This window comes from Onychostoma macrolepis, chromosome 24 (genome assembly GCF_012432095.1).
Source record: "Onychostoma macrolepis isolate SWU-2019 chromosome 24, ASM1243209v1, whole genome shotgun sequence".
In the NCBI taxonomy this organism is placed as follows: domain Eukaryota; kingdom Metazoa; phylum Chordata; class Actinopteri; order Cypriniformes; family Cyprinidae; genus Onychostoma; species Onychostoma macrolepis.
The window spans coordinates 6112393-6128401 of NC_081178.1; the positions used below are offsets into that span (position 1 = coordinate 6112393).

At 35.8% G+C, this 16009-nt stretch overlaps 2 protein-coding genes across 2 annotated transcripts; one reads left to right on the forward strand and one right to left on the reverse strand.

The window, feature by feature from the left end:
* Positions 1-17: 17 nt before the first annotated feature.
* yme1l1a (YME1-like 1a) lies at positions 18-9000 on the reverse strand. Its single transcript, XM_058765590.1, has 18 exons — positions 8278-9000; positions 7122-7253; positions 6556-6739; positions 6048-6149; positions 5527-5636; positions 5219-5366; positions 5035-5142; positions 4624-4797; positions 4385-4537; positions 4163-4295; positions 4014-4076; positions 3287-3399; positions 3042-3197; positions 2786-2937; positions 1875-2001; positions 1726-1799; positions 1082-1168; positions 18-1004 (listed from the first exon to the last, which is right to left on the reverse strand). Exons 1-18 carry the CDS (start codon positions 8308-8310, stop codon positions 861-863), a joined length of 2193 nt encoding a protein of 730 aa, XP_058621573.1. The 5' UTR covers positions 8311-9000; the 3' UTR covers positions 18-860.
* Positions 9001-9601: 601 nt separating this feature from the next.
* Positions 9602-11233, forward strand: eif1b (eukaryotic translation initiation factor 1B). The gene is made up of 4 exons (XM_058765513.1): positions 9602-9813; positions 10380-10543; positions 10629-10730; positions 10901-11233. Exons 1-4 carry the CDS (start codon positions 9783-9785, stop codon positions 10943-10945), a joined length of 342 nt encoding a protein of 113 aa, XP_058621496.1. The 5' UTR covers positions 9602-9782; the 3' UTR covers positions 10946-11233.
* Positions 11234-16009: the final 4776 nt, after the last annotated feature.

Here is a 16009-nt window from a genome sequence, read left to right on the forward strand (position 1 = left end):
ATGTAATTAACTTCAAAAGAAAGCACACTAATAATTTTTCAAACACATATAAACAGTGCAGTCGCCTGAGCCATACACACACATGCAGACAACCAAAATGTGGCAGAGGATGGGGCAAGAGGCTTTTAGCAACCCCTGGAATAGTATATTCAAATAAATAACTTAATGAACAGAATCAGGGGCTAGTAAGGTCCATTGGAAACATTAGGCAAAAATCTACAGTACTCTGAGTCAATTGTTCAGCAATGCATTTACAGATATATTTATTCTGTATCTGTAGATGTTAAAATAATACTGACATTCTGAAGTCACATTTGTAATTGGTTTGTGGTTTAGGGCTGCATGGAAAAAGTGAACAATCTATACCACTATGGTTACGGATAATGGGACAACCTGGTTTGCCATTTGCTTTCGAGTAAAATGCACCATTTATGAGCTTCCTGTTTTTATCCATTCCATAAAATGACTTATAAACAAGTGCTTCAATCTGGTGACTGGGTAACAAATAATAGGATGAATAAAACACACAATGAACATCATCCTCTTACTGTTATAGCTTCTTAAAACAAAGCAAAACATTTACATTATTTCATTTGTAGCCATTACCTATTGGTTCAATGCTCAGGCATATGCACTTTTGGCATTAAATTACCTTCTCAAATTAATAGAAAATATATCTAAATTTCTGTTAGCTTAGTGTTTGAAAGCCAACGTGTTGCCTGAAAAATGAAAAATATTAAGAGAGAAGGCTAGAAAGTCATTAAAAAGCCCTTTTTTTTTTTTTTTTTTTTTACAAACATTTATATTTACAAGTAAAGTAAGATTGTGCCTTGAAATGTCTCTGTTGATCCAAGACTTCATCATCTGGGATCCAGTGACTTTCCCTCCAGGATCATCTGGATTTCCTTTGCATCTAGAGTCTCGTAAGTTAGGAGGGCATCGGCCAGCAGTTTGTGTTCTTTGCTGTAGGTCTTAAGTAGCTTCATTGCCCTTTCATACGAGTGCTGAAAAAGACAATTAGAAGATGAATTTACACAATCATCAGTCAAATATCACTTACAAACAAAAACTAAACACCTACCTGCAACAGCACCCTGACTTCCTGTTCTACAGCAGCCTGGGTCTCCGGGCTGTGGTTCGTCAGGTCACTGTAGGTCATGACCCCCAGCTGCTCAAAGCACAGAGAGGTGAGTGAACTGCAGTTACAGGTACAATAGTAATGCACAAAAGCTTCACACAAGTTTTTGATTACGACAGGATCCCGACGTTAGAGATGGGCGGATGTGAGTATAGTTCAGACCCTGCATGTGCGCTGCTCATTTTTGGACATGGAGTGTGAACTGAGCGCCGGGGAAGGGATTAGGATGAAACACAGATTTAAGTCTGGAATGTGAGCGCTTACACATCCCTAATGGCTTTGAACACGTGGAAGGACTCAAATAGCTTCTCCAAACAGCTATTTGCTTCATTTCTTTTCGAATATATTAAATATTTTCACTTAAAATATGATCTAAGACGAATCCCTTTGACCTACAATTTTAACTTGAAATACCACCTGAGATTTTGAGTTAATATTTAAATAATTTACCTACACATTTGCATTTTCATGGTTCTTTGATGTCCGATAATTGACATGCAGGTAACAAATTAATTATTTATTTAGTGAGTGTTTTATGTTTTTGGTAAAGTGCATTTTTTTTTTAAGGTCACATGATGAATTTTTACCTTGTCACTCATTCCAAACCGTGTCACCATCATCTGTGCTATTTTAGTGGCTCCATCAAAATCACTGGATGCACCTGTAGGAGGAACATCATGATGTTGATATTTCCAAGAATTCAAAGTAGCAGTGATCAGTTAGGGACACCTCTCACCAGTAGTGATGTGATCATTTCCAAACACCAGTTCCTCAGCAACCCTGCCGCCCATGCTGACGTCCATCTGAGCCAGAAGCTGGGCCCGTGTCTCACTCCAGCGATCATTCTCTGGCAGCAAGGATACCTGAGAGAGACCAGAGGAACAGAGGAGGTGGCACAATGGGTTTATGATGTATAACCCTGAAGAGAGCAAGAGCTTTAATTTCATGCAGGGCAGGCGCTTTCTGCAAACTACTGTCAAATGTTTTTTATATGTCTGAAGAGTTTGTATTGTGAGATAAACTTTATGTTCAGATCTCAAGGCAGATGAGCTAAGAGTTCAAAAGTAGTTTTTTTTATATCTGAAAAATGTTATTCAAAATCTATCGAAACACAAAACTGTTTAAGAATAATATTTTCCTTTTTAGAAGTCCATAAGTCAGAGTGATTTCAACTTGTCCAATTCTCAGTTAGGTATTACACTACCCATAATCCAGCAGAAAAAAAAGAGGGTTTTTTTCTTCAAATTAAATATTGTATTCAATAATCTAATAAAATAACTTCTAATATAAGTAATATAAATAATAATATCATTCAAAGCATCACAATATGATATTGTATTGTATGAAAAATGGATAATTATTAGAGATTTAATAAAGATTACATTTAACAGTGTTAATAAATTAATTAATGATTTACTTTAACTGACCATTATATGATGGCAAATGCAAAAACTGAAATGAGAAATGAGCATGCCAACTAAATATCCAACATTAACCTATACTAATAAATGAACAAAAAACCTCTAGTATCGGCTAATGAGCTACATTGTAACAATATTTCACGAATCCAGATTTAGAAATTTTTATTAGTCAATCTGGGAAAAGTGCTTAATGGAACATAATGGAACATTAAGACCAGCTACTCACGTGACCAAGTGAAGGGCCACGTGGCATGATGGTAGCTTTGTTGATGGGCATTGCGTCTTTGGTGTAATAAGCCACTATAGCATGTCCAGACTCATGATAGGCTGTGATCATCTTATTTCTCTTGTCTATCTCCACACTCCGGCGCTCTGGGCCTGGACAGACAAAGAAGACAATGTCAGGAAAGAATCTCTTGATCAAAGCATTAATCCCCATCACATGTTGCAGAGACTAAGCTGTACGTCCCTGCTGGCCTCACCCATCAGGATCTTATCCTTCGCAAACTCCAGCTCCTTCATGGTCACCAGGTCTTTCTCATCGGCTGCTGCTTTCAGCGCTGCCTGGTTCACCAGGTTCTCCAGTTCGGCTCCAGAGAAACCCACTGTTCCCCTAGCAATGATCTCTGCATTAACAGCTACAAAACACACAAAAACACATTATTTTATTGGACTGTCCTAACAAGAATCTTTCAAAACATATTTGCTTTTCCTTAATAATTCTTACCAGAATCCACTTTAATTTTTTTCAAATACCACTCCAGGATTTCTGTGCGTCCCTTCACATCTGGTCTTGGGACCGTGACCTGCATGTCAAACCGGCCTGGTCTCACCAGAGCACTGAAATACACATTATCATAAGAAGTTTACAGACTTATCTTATCACAAATATTGTAAAACTTGATAGTAAAATGTTAACTAGACAGTTACAGATTCATAGTGTCCTATCAAGAGAAATACATGTCTAGATGGAAACAGTTCAAAAGCAGTAGAAACTACTTGCTTCTTAGTTAAAGATGAATAACAATGGGATTTGTGTTTGTTGCTTTAATGCCTTTAAAGTATTTCTGCATATGTGAGCTGCTCTATGCAAATTATGGAACCCACTCGTGAGTCTATAAGCCTAAGCCTAGAGCTTGCATTAAGTTATAAATATGCCTGCATGTAAAAACATTGAATTACAGGGATAGTTAACCAAAAATAAAAATTCTGTCATGTAAATAAAATGTTCACCATATAAAGTGATAGTATCTCTTCGCGAGAGAGATTCCGATGATTTATATGGATTCATTTTACCATGCATTTATAACACTTTTGGATCTAAGTTTTGGTTACCTGACCTCCAACTGAGGGAGAGAAATTTCTCAGGTTTCATAAATATCTCAATTTGGGTTTCAAAGAAGTCTTAAGAGTTTGGACATGAAGGTGAGTAACGGATGGCTGTAGAAACCTACTTGTCCAAAGCTTCAGCAAAGTTTGTAGCTCCAATCACAATGACTCCTTCATTGGGTTTAAACCTGAAATCATCAAAATACTAAAATCAGACCCGTGCAATTTCTTTCAAAAAGAAGAAACTATATGTAAGAAAAAGTGACTGACTTACCCATCCATCTCAGCGAGCAGCTGGTTGATGGTTTGTCGCGAGTATGGGTGCATGGGAGACTCGATTCTCTTCCCTCCTACACTGTCCAGTTCGTCGATAAATATTACACATGGTGCACTAGCTTTGGCTTCCTCTGTTAGGAAAAACAGCAAAGGAGCAATTTTATTAACAGCAGAAGCATTATGGGCAATACAAGACTATGTTTTTCTTTAAAAGACTTACTGAAAAGGTTTCTGATGCGACTCGCGCCGACTCCCACAAACATTTCGTCAAACTCTGACCCGGAGGCGTAGTAAAAGGGCACATCTGCCTCACCTGCTACAGCTTTAGCCAACAGGGTTTTTCCTGTTCCTGGAGGCCCCACAAGCAAGACACCTAAAATACATATCTAGTTTAGATATTTCATACAAACGATAAACAAAACACCTATTTCCATAATTAAATGAAGTAAAGAGTTTCACCTTTGGGAAGTTTACCACCAAGCACAGTGAATTTCTGGGGGTTTTGCAAAAATGCAACAACATCCTGAAGTTCGTTTTTGGCCTCCTCTACGCCTTTCACATGTTCAAAGGTGACATTCTTCATCTGAATGGGGTCCATGGCTGAATCCAGACCAGAGGTGGTGCGGAAACGAACTATATAGGTAAACAGATCAAATGAAGACTTGAACATATTGCATTCTAATCATCTGCTCAGAACTCAAAAGTCAAAAAACTACCAACAATTTTACACCACAGCAACAAAATGTCACAAATTACGTTGTTACATTATTATAAAAGCTGTCGAAGAAAACAGCTACTGTCAAATGCATGCTACAAGTCAATATATTTTAGACAAGCAAATATAAGGAAAGAACAAAATGGGAAACAAACCAGTGTCGGAAAACGACCCTTTACCCGAGAAGAGAGGGCTTCTGGACACAACATACAGACCCATCAGTAGAAGGACAAAAATAATCAGACGTGTCCTCTTTACAGAATCTGTTAGAAACAGCAGTAGTAAGAACGAAATTCCTGCAGCAAACACGTTTTTTACTATTTAACTAATAAGCATTACCTTGAGTCCTCTGTGTCAAAGCCTGAGCTTTCATGAATCCCTCTGTGAAGCCCGTCTTGAAAGCATCCTGGTGAGATTCTGGCAAGTTATTCTGTTTCAGCAACTGTTCAAGATTCCCCATGTCTCGCTTTTCCCTCATAAGGAGGCCCTGAAGAGGATAGAGAAAAGGATTCAGAAAATACAAATAAAAGGCAAAGGAACAATACAAGAAAACAGGTTAAGAACATTCAGATATTTCTGTTGTATTTCTGAGACCAGACTTGCCATAACTATTATTTCCTCAGTGTCAAATATTTAAGCTTACTAACCTTCATAAAGGCTGGCTTGTAATTCTCTGCATCTACTGGACCTTCAAAACCAGACTGCTGATGTCTAGTCTTGGACCTCATTGTCCTGAAACCTCGGTTTTGGACCCATACTAAGCATAAACACAAAAAATAAACCCACAACTTCATTTATAGCTATAACGTAACAGCATGTAACCGAGTGAAAGCCCCGTTCACAAAAGAATGATAACAATAACTATATTAGCATCCACATCAATGGAGAATAATGATTTGTTTAACATAAGCGAGCACTGCAGTTTTGTTGTCTGTTTTTTTAAATATTAAAGCTCTTTAAAGCAGGATGGATTGTTTTCATTGTTCACCAGCAAGAACAAAATAATATTCTAAAATGATTTCACCAAACATAACATTTATCTATGTTGTTTTCATTATAGTTGTGGTGTGACCTTCACCATTCCCATAGAATTATAACAATTATTAAAACGTAACGTCCTTTATGTGAATGCCTCTTTAACTTTTGGTCACTTGTAGGTAAAGATTACATTTCAGATGATGCAGATCTACGCAGGCCGCCTGGAGGGGGCTGGAACTTTGCCTGCGAAACACCGGAGAGCCAAAGAGTCCCGTGTGTTTGTGAGAAAACCCTATGTTAACAAGAAGACATACAATTTAATTTATAGCAATCACTTTGATGAGAATAAAATGAGCCATTAGTGTCCGAATGACAGGGAAAAAAACTTTTTAAGACTGAAAAGCTGTTGGGAATCTTGTTTGTGCATAAAACAGAATATTTCAACATCCTAATAAATATCTTACGTATTTATCTACTTGTGATCTAACTTGCACAAAGTATTCAAGTACAGCAGGTTTGAAATGTCATTTCCTGTGAAGCTGGACCAGCCTATATTTAATTTCTCAACAGCACAATGTTGATAAAGAAAGATTACATGTGATTGCATAAAGTTCTGTAAGGGAATAAAGCCACCAACATTTCACAGAGACAAATATACTTCAAAACACGACATCACCTCATGTTGTGGGTAACCTCACCATATTTGTTTTGGAAGAAGGAGGGGGCAGAAATGTGAGATGTTCTCCATGCTGTTGAGTTTTGAGCAGCGCTGGAGATGGATTTCTCCTCTGGATCTATAGAAGGCAGCAGGCGCTCCAGAACATCATGTACATGACTGAACCTCAGCTCTGACAGACCCAGGTCCTTTAAGTTTACTTTGGGCTGTGAAAACAGGCCAGTTAGCATTTTTAGTACTATGTTTTAATTTAGCATTATTTTGAATATTTTTATATTTTCCATTTTCACTTTAATTTTAGTTTTCATAATTGTTTTTTATATGTCTATACAGTTTTTATTCTTTTCTCTTTTTTTACGTTTTAGTTATTTTAGGACATCAGGTTAAACTAAATAAAAATACGACATGTTGCACTGGCAACTAGCTCCAATAAAGTACATTTGTTTTTGTTATTTCAGTTTATATATATTTTATTTCAAGTAATAAAACTGGTTTGCTTTTAGTTAACTATAATAACACTGGTGTAAACAAGAACTCTAACATGCACGTGATATAAAGCAGTGCGTTCTGTTGTCGTGACTGTCATACCTCACTGAGAAGTGGGTCATATTCAGGTGAAAGGTCTCTCTGCAGACTCTGCACTGATGTGGTTACGGCCGAGTTGGCTGAACTCTTCAGGTACTGGACTACATTGATCAGATGGGTCAAAGGCACTGTTCCCTATAAAAGAGAACATTTTGGTCACATTGCCTAACCTAGTGTGGAAAGTACTGGTTAGCATATAACAGAATAAAACTGCAATAGATTGCCAGTCCCTGGACCACAAAACCAGTCTTAAGTCGCTGGGGTATATTTGTAGCAATAGCCAAATATACACTGTATGGGTCAAAATTATAGATTTTTCTTTTATGCCAAAAATCATTAGTATATTAAGTAAAGATCATATTCCATGAAGATATTTTGTAAATTTACTACTGTAAATATATCAAAACGTCGTTTTTGATTAGTAATATGCATTGCTAAGAATTAATTTGGACAAAATTAAAGGCGATTTTCTCAATATTTTGATTTTTTTGCACCCTCAGATTCCAGATTTTCAAATAGTTGTATCTCGGCCAAATACTGTCCGATCCTAACAAACCATACATCAATGGAAAGCTTATTTATTCATTAATTGACACTGGTTTTGTGGTCCAGGGTCACATATAGGCAAAGTGACTGATAAGCTCTCTATATATGATTGTTAATAGAGTATGTTTGTCTGTAGGTCAGTTTTGTCACTCCTGAAACTTCCCTCCAGACACATACAGTACACACTCTCTATTAAATAGCTGTTGTTGTTGTATAACAGCATGAAGGTGCTTTTACATAACAATGTCATCAGAAAACACAAAAATTAACTAAAAATTATTCAATACCATATATGCATGAAGAATATCTGTATAATATATGTTCAATCAACAATGAAGAAAAACTAAGAAGAATCTCAACAGATGGAAATGAATGATGTAATCTGTTTGAAGAGTGACTACAGAGTCAAAATGAGCCAGAATTAGGATGTTGTTAAAATAAACTTTTAACAGTAAACGATATTACTGTTTGATTACATTTACAAAATTAATGTTTGTCATTAAGAGTCTCATTGACACTGTTCAGTTTCTCTTTCTCGGTCACTATTACTCGCTAAAGCCACTCATTTATTCACAAAAACGCCTTTGAAAATAGCAATTAAATGTCCTCATACCTGCGACTGAAAGGTTGTAGGAAGAGAAAACATATTTAGCTTAGATTTTCGTTGAGAGGTTTTCTTGCGCTCCTGTCAGATCCGCTGCTCTTCTGTTCTTAGGTTATGAGCACCGGTGTTGTTAATCTCACCGGTTACTCAACACTTCCCATTGTGAACCCGAAAAACAACGTTGTTAAATTCAGCGAATCAATCGCTATTACATACGCCTTCACTTCTTCGGCGGTGGTCTAAATCAACAATCGTTGCCTTTAGTGCCGCCTGCTGGAGAATAACGCGAAAAAGTATTTTGTTCATTACCTTAACAATTTTTAAATGAACTATAACATAGAATCATAAAATAATCACATAACAAGCCAATAAAATTACAAACGTTAGAAAGATAAGAAAACGTCAATCAGTTAAAAAGACGGGTCATTCAGTTTTGTTCCATTTCTTATTCAACATTTAACACTAAACATTTAAAATAAAGAGTAAACAACCACAAAGGAGGATATTATAATGGGAAACCGTGCCTGTATTATCACAGTAAAACCATAGACTGTAAAAAACAAAACAAGCCCAATGTTTTCTCTTTTGCGTCCTCTAGTGTCAACGTAGCATGTGGCCATGCAGCGGATGTAGTGGCTGGGTCTTTGCCTGTAAAAGCATAGGATTCTAATCTTTGATATTTATATAATAATACACCACTTTGGGAGGCACAAATATTGTGATGATAACATACAATTATATTATAACCAAAATGGCGTGTTGGAATCGTCTGAAAACGTTCATTTATGAGCTAGAGATTAGTTAGCTTTACTTCCGGGTTGTTTAAAGACCCACACAAGAAAATAAACCACTTGGTTAAATAACACAGTATGCTGTGAGAGGCATATTTTACAAAAAAACAAATAAATAAAAATAAATTCCCGTGCTCCATGCGCCCAACTGTCAGTAAAGCAGTCAAAATAAATATAATTAAATAATTAGATAACAAGAACAAAGAATTCACAATACCATGGTTTACATAAAAGGCTTTTAAAAATCACCGTCTTTTTATTTACATTTATTTTATGTTTTTATTTCTTATTTATTATATATTACTAATAAACAACAAGTAGGATGATATGAATTTATAATCTCTTAAAAATCGCCTTGGATTATTCAAAACAGCAATTTTGTGTTTTAATGGGATTTGCATTTATTTATTTCACTTAGTTGAATAAAACATTATATATATTTTTTTTTCTCTTAAAATAATCTTGCTTTCGTATCTACAAATATATATGATTCTAAATTAAATGCAGCTGGAAATGCTCTTAAAGCCTTTTGTCATCGCGTGCATTAAAGCACTTCCGCTGTGTCCCACGTTAGAGGCTCGTTGGACGTTGCATCAGGCAGATTAAAAGCAGTCGCTCTGTGGTTTTGAGGCCGTGTTATAAAATAACGACAAATCTAAGCATCTACAAGCGGCACTGATCGCCGACGTCTTTCATCTGTTAAAGTAATCGCAGTAATATCGCATGTCCAATATACAGAACCTCCAGTCCTTCGGTAAGTTTCACGCATCGAGCGCGAGCTAACAAGCGGAAATCATCTCGCGCATTGTCTGTGTAATTTGTTCTTTGTGCTCATAAATGTATCGGTACGAAAATATTGCTTAAATACAGTAAAGGCAATGAGTAACTAGCATTTTTATTTAGAAAAAATCGAAAAAAAAAAAAAAACGTAGGAGTTGAAAAATCAGAATTACGAAACCGTGGAAGTCACCGGGAGAACAACGACGCGTTTTTAGACGACCAATTTTCCTGTTTATACTCCCCGAGACTAAATATTGTTGCCTTTTCGTTACACATGTAAGATTACTTTTAAGAGTTCTTATCTAGTAATCAAAAGTGTATGTTTGTGACCAGAGTTTGCCTAAGAAGTCACTTGATAGGGAAAAAAGTGTATATTGTGTGTACACACACACACACACACACACACACACAGTAATTAGATGTTGCTCATTATTTGATCATCTTCCCATTGTGTGACTTTCAATTCATCTTCAGTCTTGAGCTGTTACTGCGTATGTGAGCGTCACTTCTTCACTGAACTGCTTCATTGTTTCTCTGTAGATCCCTTTGCTGATGCAACTAAGGGTGACGACTTGCTCCCGGCTGGGACTGAGGATAAAATCCACATAAGGATTCAGCAACGGAACGGCCGCAAAACGCTGACCACAGTGCAAGGCATCGCTGATGATTATGATAAAAAGAAACTTGTAAAAGCCTTTAAAAAGGTATTTTCTAACTTTGGTTATTTGAAGACATTTCTCCCAAAGTGCCATTTGATGTTGAGTAATATTGCACTGTTTTGTTTAATAGAAATTTGCCTGCAATGGTACGGTGATCGAGCACCCAGAGTATGGAGAGGTGATTCAGTTACAAGGGGACCAAAGGAAGAATATCTGTCAGTTTCTGCTGGAGGTAAAGTATGCTTCTGTATGGAATATCATCATTACTAGTTGCAAGATGTTTCTCTTTACAAAGTATGTTTGAATTTGTTAATTTGATTGCCCTTGTGATTTTTTTTTTTGTTTTTGACTACAAATCAAATTGGTTTAAGCAGTTACTCATTTTCATCCTCCATTTCGCAGATCAACATCGTAAAGGAAGAGCAGTTGAAGGTTCACGGATTTTAAAGTGCTGGCCCCTCCGGGGCTTTCTAAAGGACTGCACCAGCATGTAGCACTCCTAGTATATTCATGGCAGGGTTTTTGTGACCATATGCTAACAACACTGACAGCAGGGTAAAACTGTTTGTTTTTAGCAGTCATAATAAGAATAACGACCTCAAGCGGACCACTAATTCCAGGCTGGTCTGAATTAGATACTGAATCTTTGTTGCTGATGCTTGTGAACGTTTTATGATAGATGCACTCAATTGCACGATATCTTTTTATCAAGGACAATAAAATTATGTGACTTTGCACATTTGTGACTGTTTGTCTTCTCTTCCTTAGTAAGATTAAGTACATGTTTATTGTAGCAAAGTATTTTAAGACTTTCATGACTGTCCGAACACAAACATTGCTTATTTAAATCTAGACCGCACCCATTTCATTAATTTGTGCATGTATATTCATTCCACGTAGTTGGTGTGAAGTCACAAAATATTACAACTATATCTTTCAGTATTGCAATAAAAATGAGCGATTAGATTCTAATGGCAACTAAACAAAACTTTATATAAAAAAAAAAAAGCATGGGCTAGAGGTTTATGAAGGAAACTATCTTGAATGGATGTACTAATTTCCATTGCGGTGCATTGTTCAGAGGAAGTTTATAATATTGACAATGTTTCTGGTTTGTAAACTGCTTTTGTTCGCTCACTTGTAGTTTGGCTCATTGTCAGGGCTGGAAATCCTTTCAGCTGTGGCCTAAGTCTGCAGTGTCCTGCTGTCCCGCCAGGCTCAAACATGAGCGTAATCCTCTTTAAAGGGCATGGAATGGCATTCATGATTGAGGGATGGCAATCTCATTGAGGCTGTGTGGGTATTTCGAACACTTTTTAACACCGCACGACAGTCTGAAGTTGAATGTCTGAAAAATAATTACTTGGGACTATTTGCAATGATTAAACCATTTAACTTTGTATTTTGGGAGAACACAAGGTCCTTTTAATAACTCAAAAATACAACACGAGTGTGAAAAAGTAGTGTTGGGCATTTTGTTTCAACCCAATAACTCATATTTTGTGAGTCATTTGATCAATTGAATCATTCATCAAACATTTTTCCTCTGTTATTAAATGCAAGGGGTTGACTTTTTACCGAGCTGTAAAAACAGACAATAAGCCTAAATAAAATAAAATATAAAACTTAAAGTTATTTAAAATGTTTCTTCTGGGGAAAAAACAATAGACACCATAACAACCCTGTGGGTCTCTACTGGTAATTGGTCACCTTCTATTGGTGGTTTATTAAAACCAATAAATCCTAATGGAATATGTCCCAAAACACTACAGAAAGCCGGAAAGTTTTAATGGGTAAAAGTTAATGGTTTGTAATGGATATTTATAGAGGAAAGTCATTTTTAGATATAACTTCTAAACCTCTTAACTCCTTGTTTGTGAATGAGATGTTTATCCTGGACATGCCTTTTATGAAGCTATTGCAACAATAAGCCCAAAGACAAATGATTATCTTTTTTTTTTCTTTTTTTTTAAATGAGTCATTTTAATTGTATATGATCATAAGTCACTTTTAGTCATACCGTGCATAGTCATCAGTGTTGGGCAGTAACTAGTTATTAGTAATTTAATTACTGTAATATTACTTTTTGCAGTAACTAGTAATTAATTATTAATAAGATTTCAGTAATAATATTACAGTTACTTTCCATAAAACAGCTTAGTTACTTTTGATGCCTCAACCCAGCTGATTTAAAATCTAACAATCAAACAATTCCTAGATTTATTTTCATAATTTTCATGACTCCTTTGATGTCCCCAGTGCAGCAGGCAAGCTTGGAATATGGAAAAGCTTACATTCAGCAGATAGAAATATTGCATTATATTGATTTTGTCAGGAAAAAAGATTGTGGCTTTACTTTACTCTGGCATTACATCCCTCTGATCAGCATGTGGTACATTATATTAATATAATTAAAAATATTTTTGTAAAATTAAACAGTTTCTTACAAACTCATGTGATTTGATAAAATACATAACGAAATTTAATCGCATATGGGTAACAATTAAAATTACTTCAAGCTACACATGACAATTAATGAGATGAATACAACACTTCTGATAACTTCTGATTTTGGTCAAATGATGAGGCAGAAATATGTTGTTAGTAACATTCTAGAAGAATTTTATCTGGAACAGTTACAACTTCTGTGGGGCGTGAAGAAAAAGTAATGTAACTAGTAGTGTAAGTAATTACTGTTGCCAGAAAGTAATAAGTAAAGTAACAATATTACCTTTGAAAGGAGTACTATAGTAATGAGTAATATATTACATTCTTTGAGTAACTAGCCCAACACTGATAGTCATGAAACTTGTGAACTGGATGTTCATCGAGTTTATTCACAAAGATATTTGAATCTTTTATGTAGTTCTTTCGGTTCGTTAACAAACGAGATGTCTCGTTTTCATTGCAGTCAGTAACGAGAGACAAAAGGTTTTTGAGCCATTTTGCGGATGAAAGTGACTAAGTACATTCAAAAACAGATTAATACACCACAGAAACACTAGTAAACTGTTAACGCGAGAATCGTTTGGGCCGATTCGTGAGCTAATCTGCTTGTGTGAACCGATTCGAACGATTCATTCGACTCAAATAACGATTCGCTCGCTACGCAGGGTAATCTGTTAATTTTTTCCGGAGTCCAGCTTGTAAAACCCTTACACAGTTTGTCCATTAAGATATGTAGGAGTGAAGTGCTGAGTTTAGTGGCTGGTGGTGTCTGAATAAGACAGAAACAGACGGAGCACGTGCGGATGCCTGGGGCTGTCCACCGTCCTCTCCGCTCCACTCCATTACCTCCACCAGACAAACACAGAGTTAATGATGGATGTCTCCGATTCATCAGCACACTCTTCCTGCTCTTAATGCTTTATTGTTTTCTTTTCCCCCACTCATTTTAACAATCAGTCCATTCATATCTGAACAATTGATCTCTATCACTTTTTAAGAGGCTTAAAAGCCATTTTACAGCTCACTGAGTTTTTATGCGCTTATTGTGTGTTTAAATTTGAAAAAGGAAAGGAATGGCTATGCATGCATATGTATTAATTCCACATCAGAGCTTGATGTTGGACAAAACTGTTAAATGCCCGTCTGGCAGTCAGCAGATTCCATTATTTTTGTTTGTGTTTAGCCAGAGGCCAGCCAGCTGTTATTGTTTTTGTGTGGTAGGTATTGCATTCCCGAGCATTCACCCCTCTCAGCTCACGTCTCTATAAGCAGTGATTCAGCTTCAGATGCTGTTTCACTGCGGGTTGATATTGGTAATAAATAATACTAGTGACACTGACCCCTACCTCCAGCTTTTTTTGAGTACAGCTGTTGTATCTGACCAACAGGCCGAGAAGTAAATGCATGCAACAGCTTCTCTGTGCAGCTTGAACATTGAATGAAAAAGAGAAAATTCATCAGTGAAGAAAAGGCTAACTTAAACCAGCCTAAGATGATTTGCTGGTCTTAGTTTAAGTCATTCTGCAGTCTAGTGTTCAGTGGATTTAGCTCATGAGGAAGCTGGTATCACATCCTCACCTGCTAAAGACTCTCCAAAACCCTGTAAAACCAGCTCTTTTTTATCAACTGGACCAAAAAGTACTAGTTTACATTAACTTTGAAATGTGGAAAATGAATTTATGAATTCTTAACATTCATCATTGAAGGTGTGGAGTTAAATGAAATCGGCAATGGAGATCATAAAGCAAAATTAATTACAACCAGCATCAGACAGAAACATTATGTGCGATTTCATGGATTTTCATGGAATTTTAATACAAACACTTATTAAAAGAATTAATGAGCAAAATAAGCAAATCACAGAAATGATTAACAAATAGTTTAAAAACACATATAAATAATAATAATAAATTGCCTTAAAATCAATGTGACAACCTGCCCCAACCTGACATTTAGGCTATGAAAATACCCTTGTCTTGAACATGGTTATTATCATTAACTACAATTATTAAAAACACTTTTAGTTAAATGAAGTAAAGCTGAAATGAAATAAAATATAAATATTAGGTGAAAAAATTGAAACAAGTTCAAGTAGAAGCACTAAAATTAACTAATTGGAAATTAATAAAAAGTAAACTGAAACAAAAATAAATTAAACCTAAATAGCAATACTTAAAAATAATAAAAACTAATAAAAATGACAAAAAGCGCTTGGCAAAATTATTAAAACATTTTTAATGATAAAATATGAAACTAAACTGAAAGCTAAACATATAAAGCAAAAGCTAATTTAAAAATATTATTAAAAGCTATAATAGTATAAAATTCCACTGGTCCTGAGAACATATCAACTTCTCAGTTGAAATCTACCTTAATAATGTAGTCTATCCCTGATTTATTTTCACATGTTCATCCAGCAACTATTACAAAATATATGACGATATTGGTATTTGTGTTCAGATTACAGAATTTCCAAAATTATTCTAATTTAAGTATTAGTTGTTTAAAACCAACATATAAAACTCCTTGTTCTGGAGTCTATACTGAGAACTATAGCCCCATCCCCTATATGCTAAAAATAAATAAAACTCAATTTAGTCAATTGCCTTACTACTGCTATCTGTGTGGACTCTTAATTTAGATTCTTCATTCCTTATTCCTTTGAGAAAGAAAGAAAGAAATGCTCAGAGAAGAAAAGTGCCATTGTTTTCCCCCTGATCTCCAAGTGTCTCTTTGTGAGAGCACTGTCTGTACAAATTAATCTATATGTCAGTACTTTTGAAACCAGCAGATGGCGATATATAATTGATATCGGTGTACACCTACCTTGCCAATTTATCACTTTTGATAGATTAAAAATAAAATATTAAAACTGTTTTCTGAGCACATCTTTAAGTAGATGCATCCTATACAGAGATAGCATATTCCGTTGAAAGCAAAGCACTGTAGGCCTCTATAAAAGTGTAATGAATGCTGACATAACATATGGTGTCAGTCCCTCAGAGCCCGAACACCCCCCTCTTTTCACTCTACACACTCAACCTCAAAACAGCAGCTCCTCAA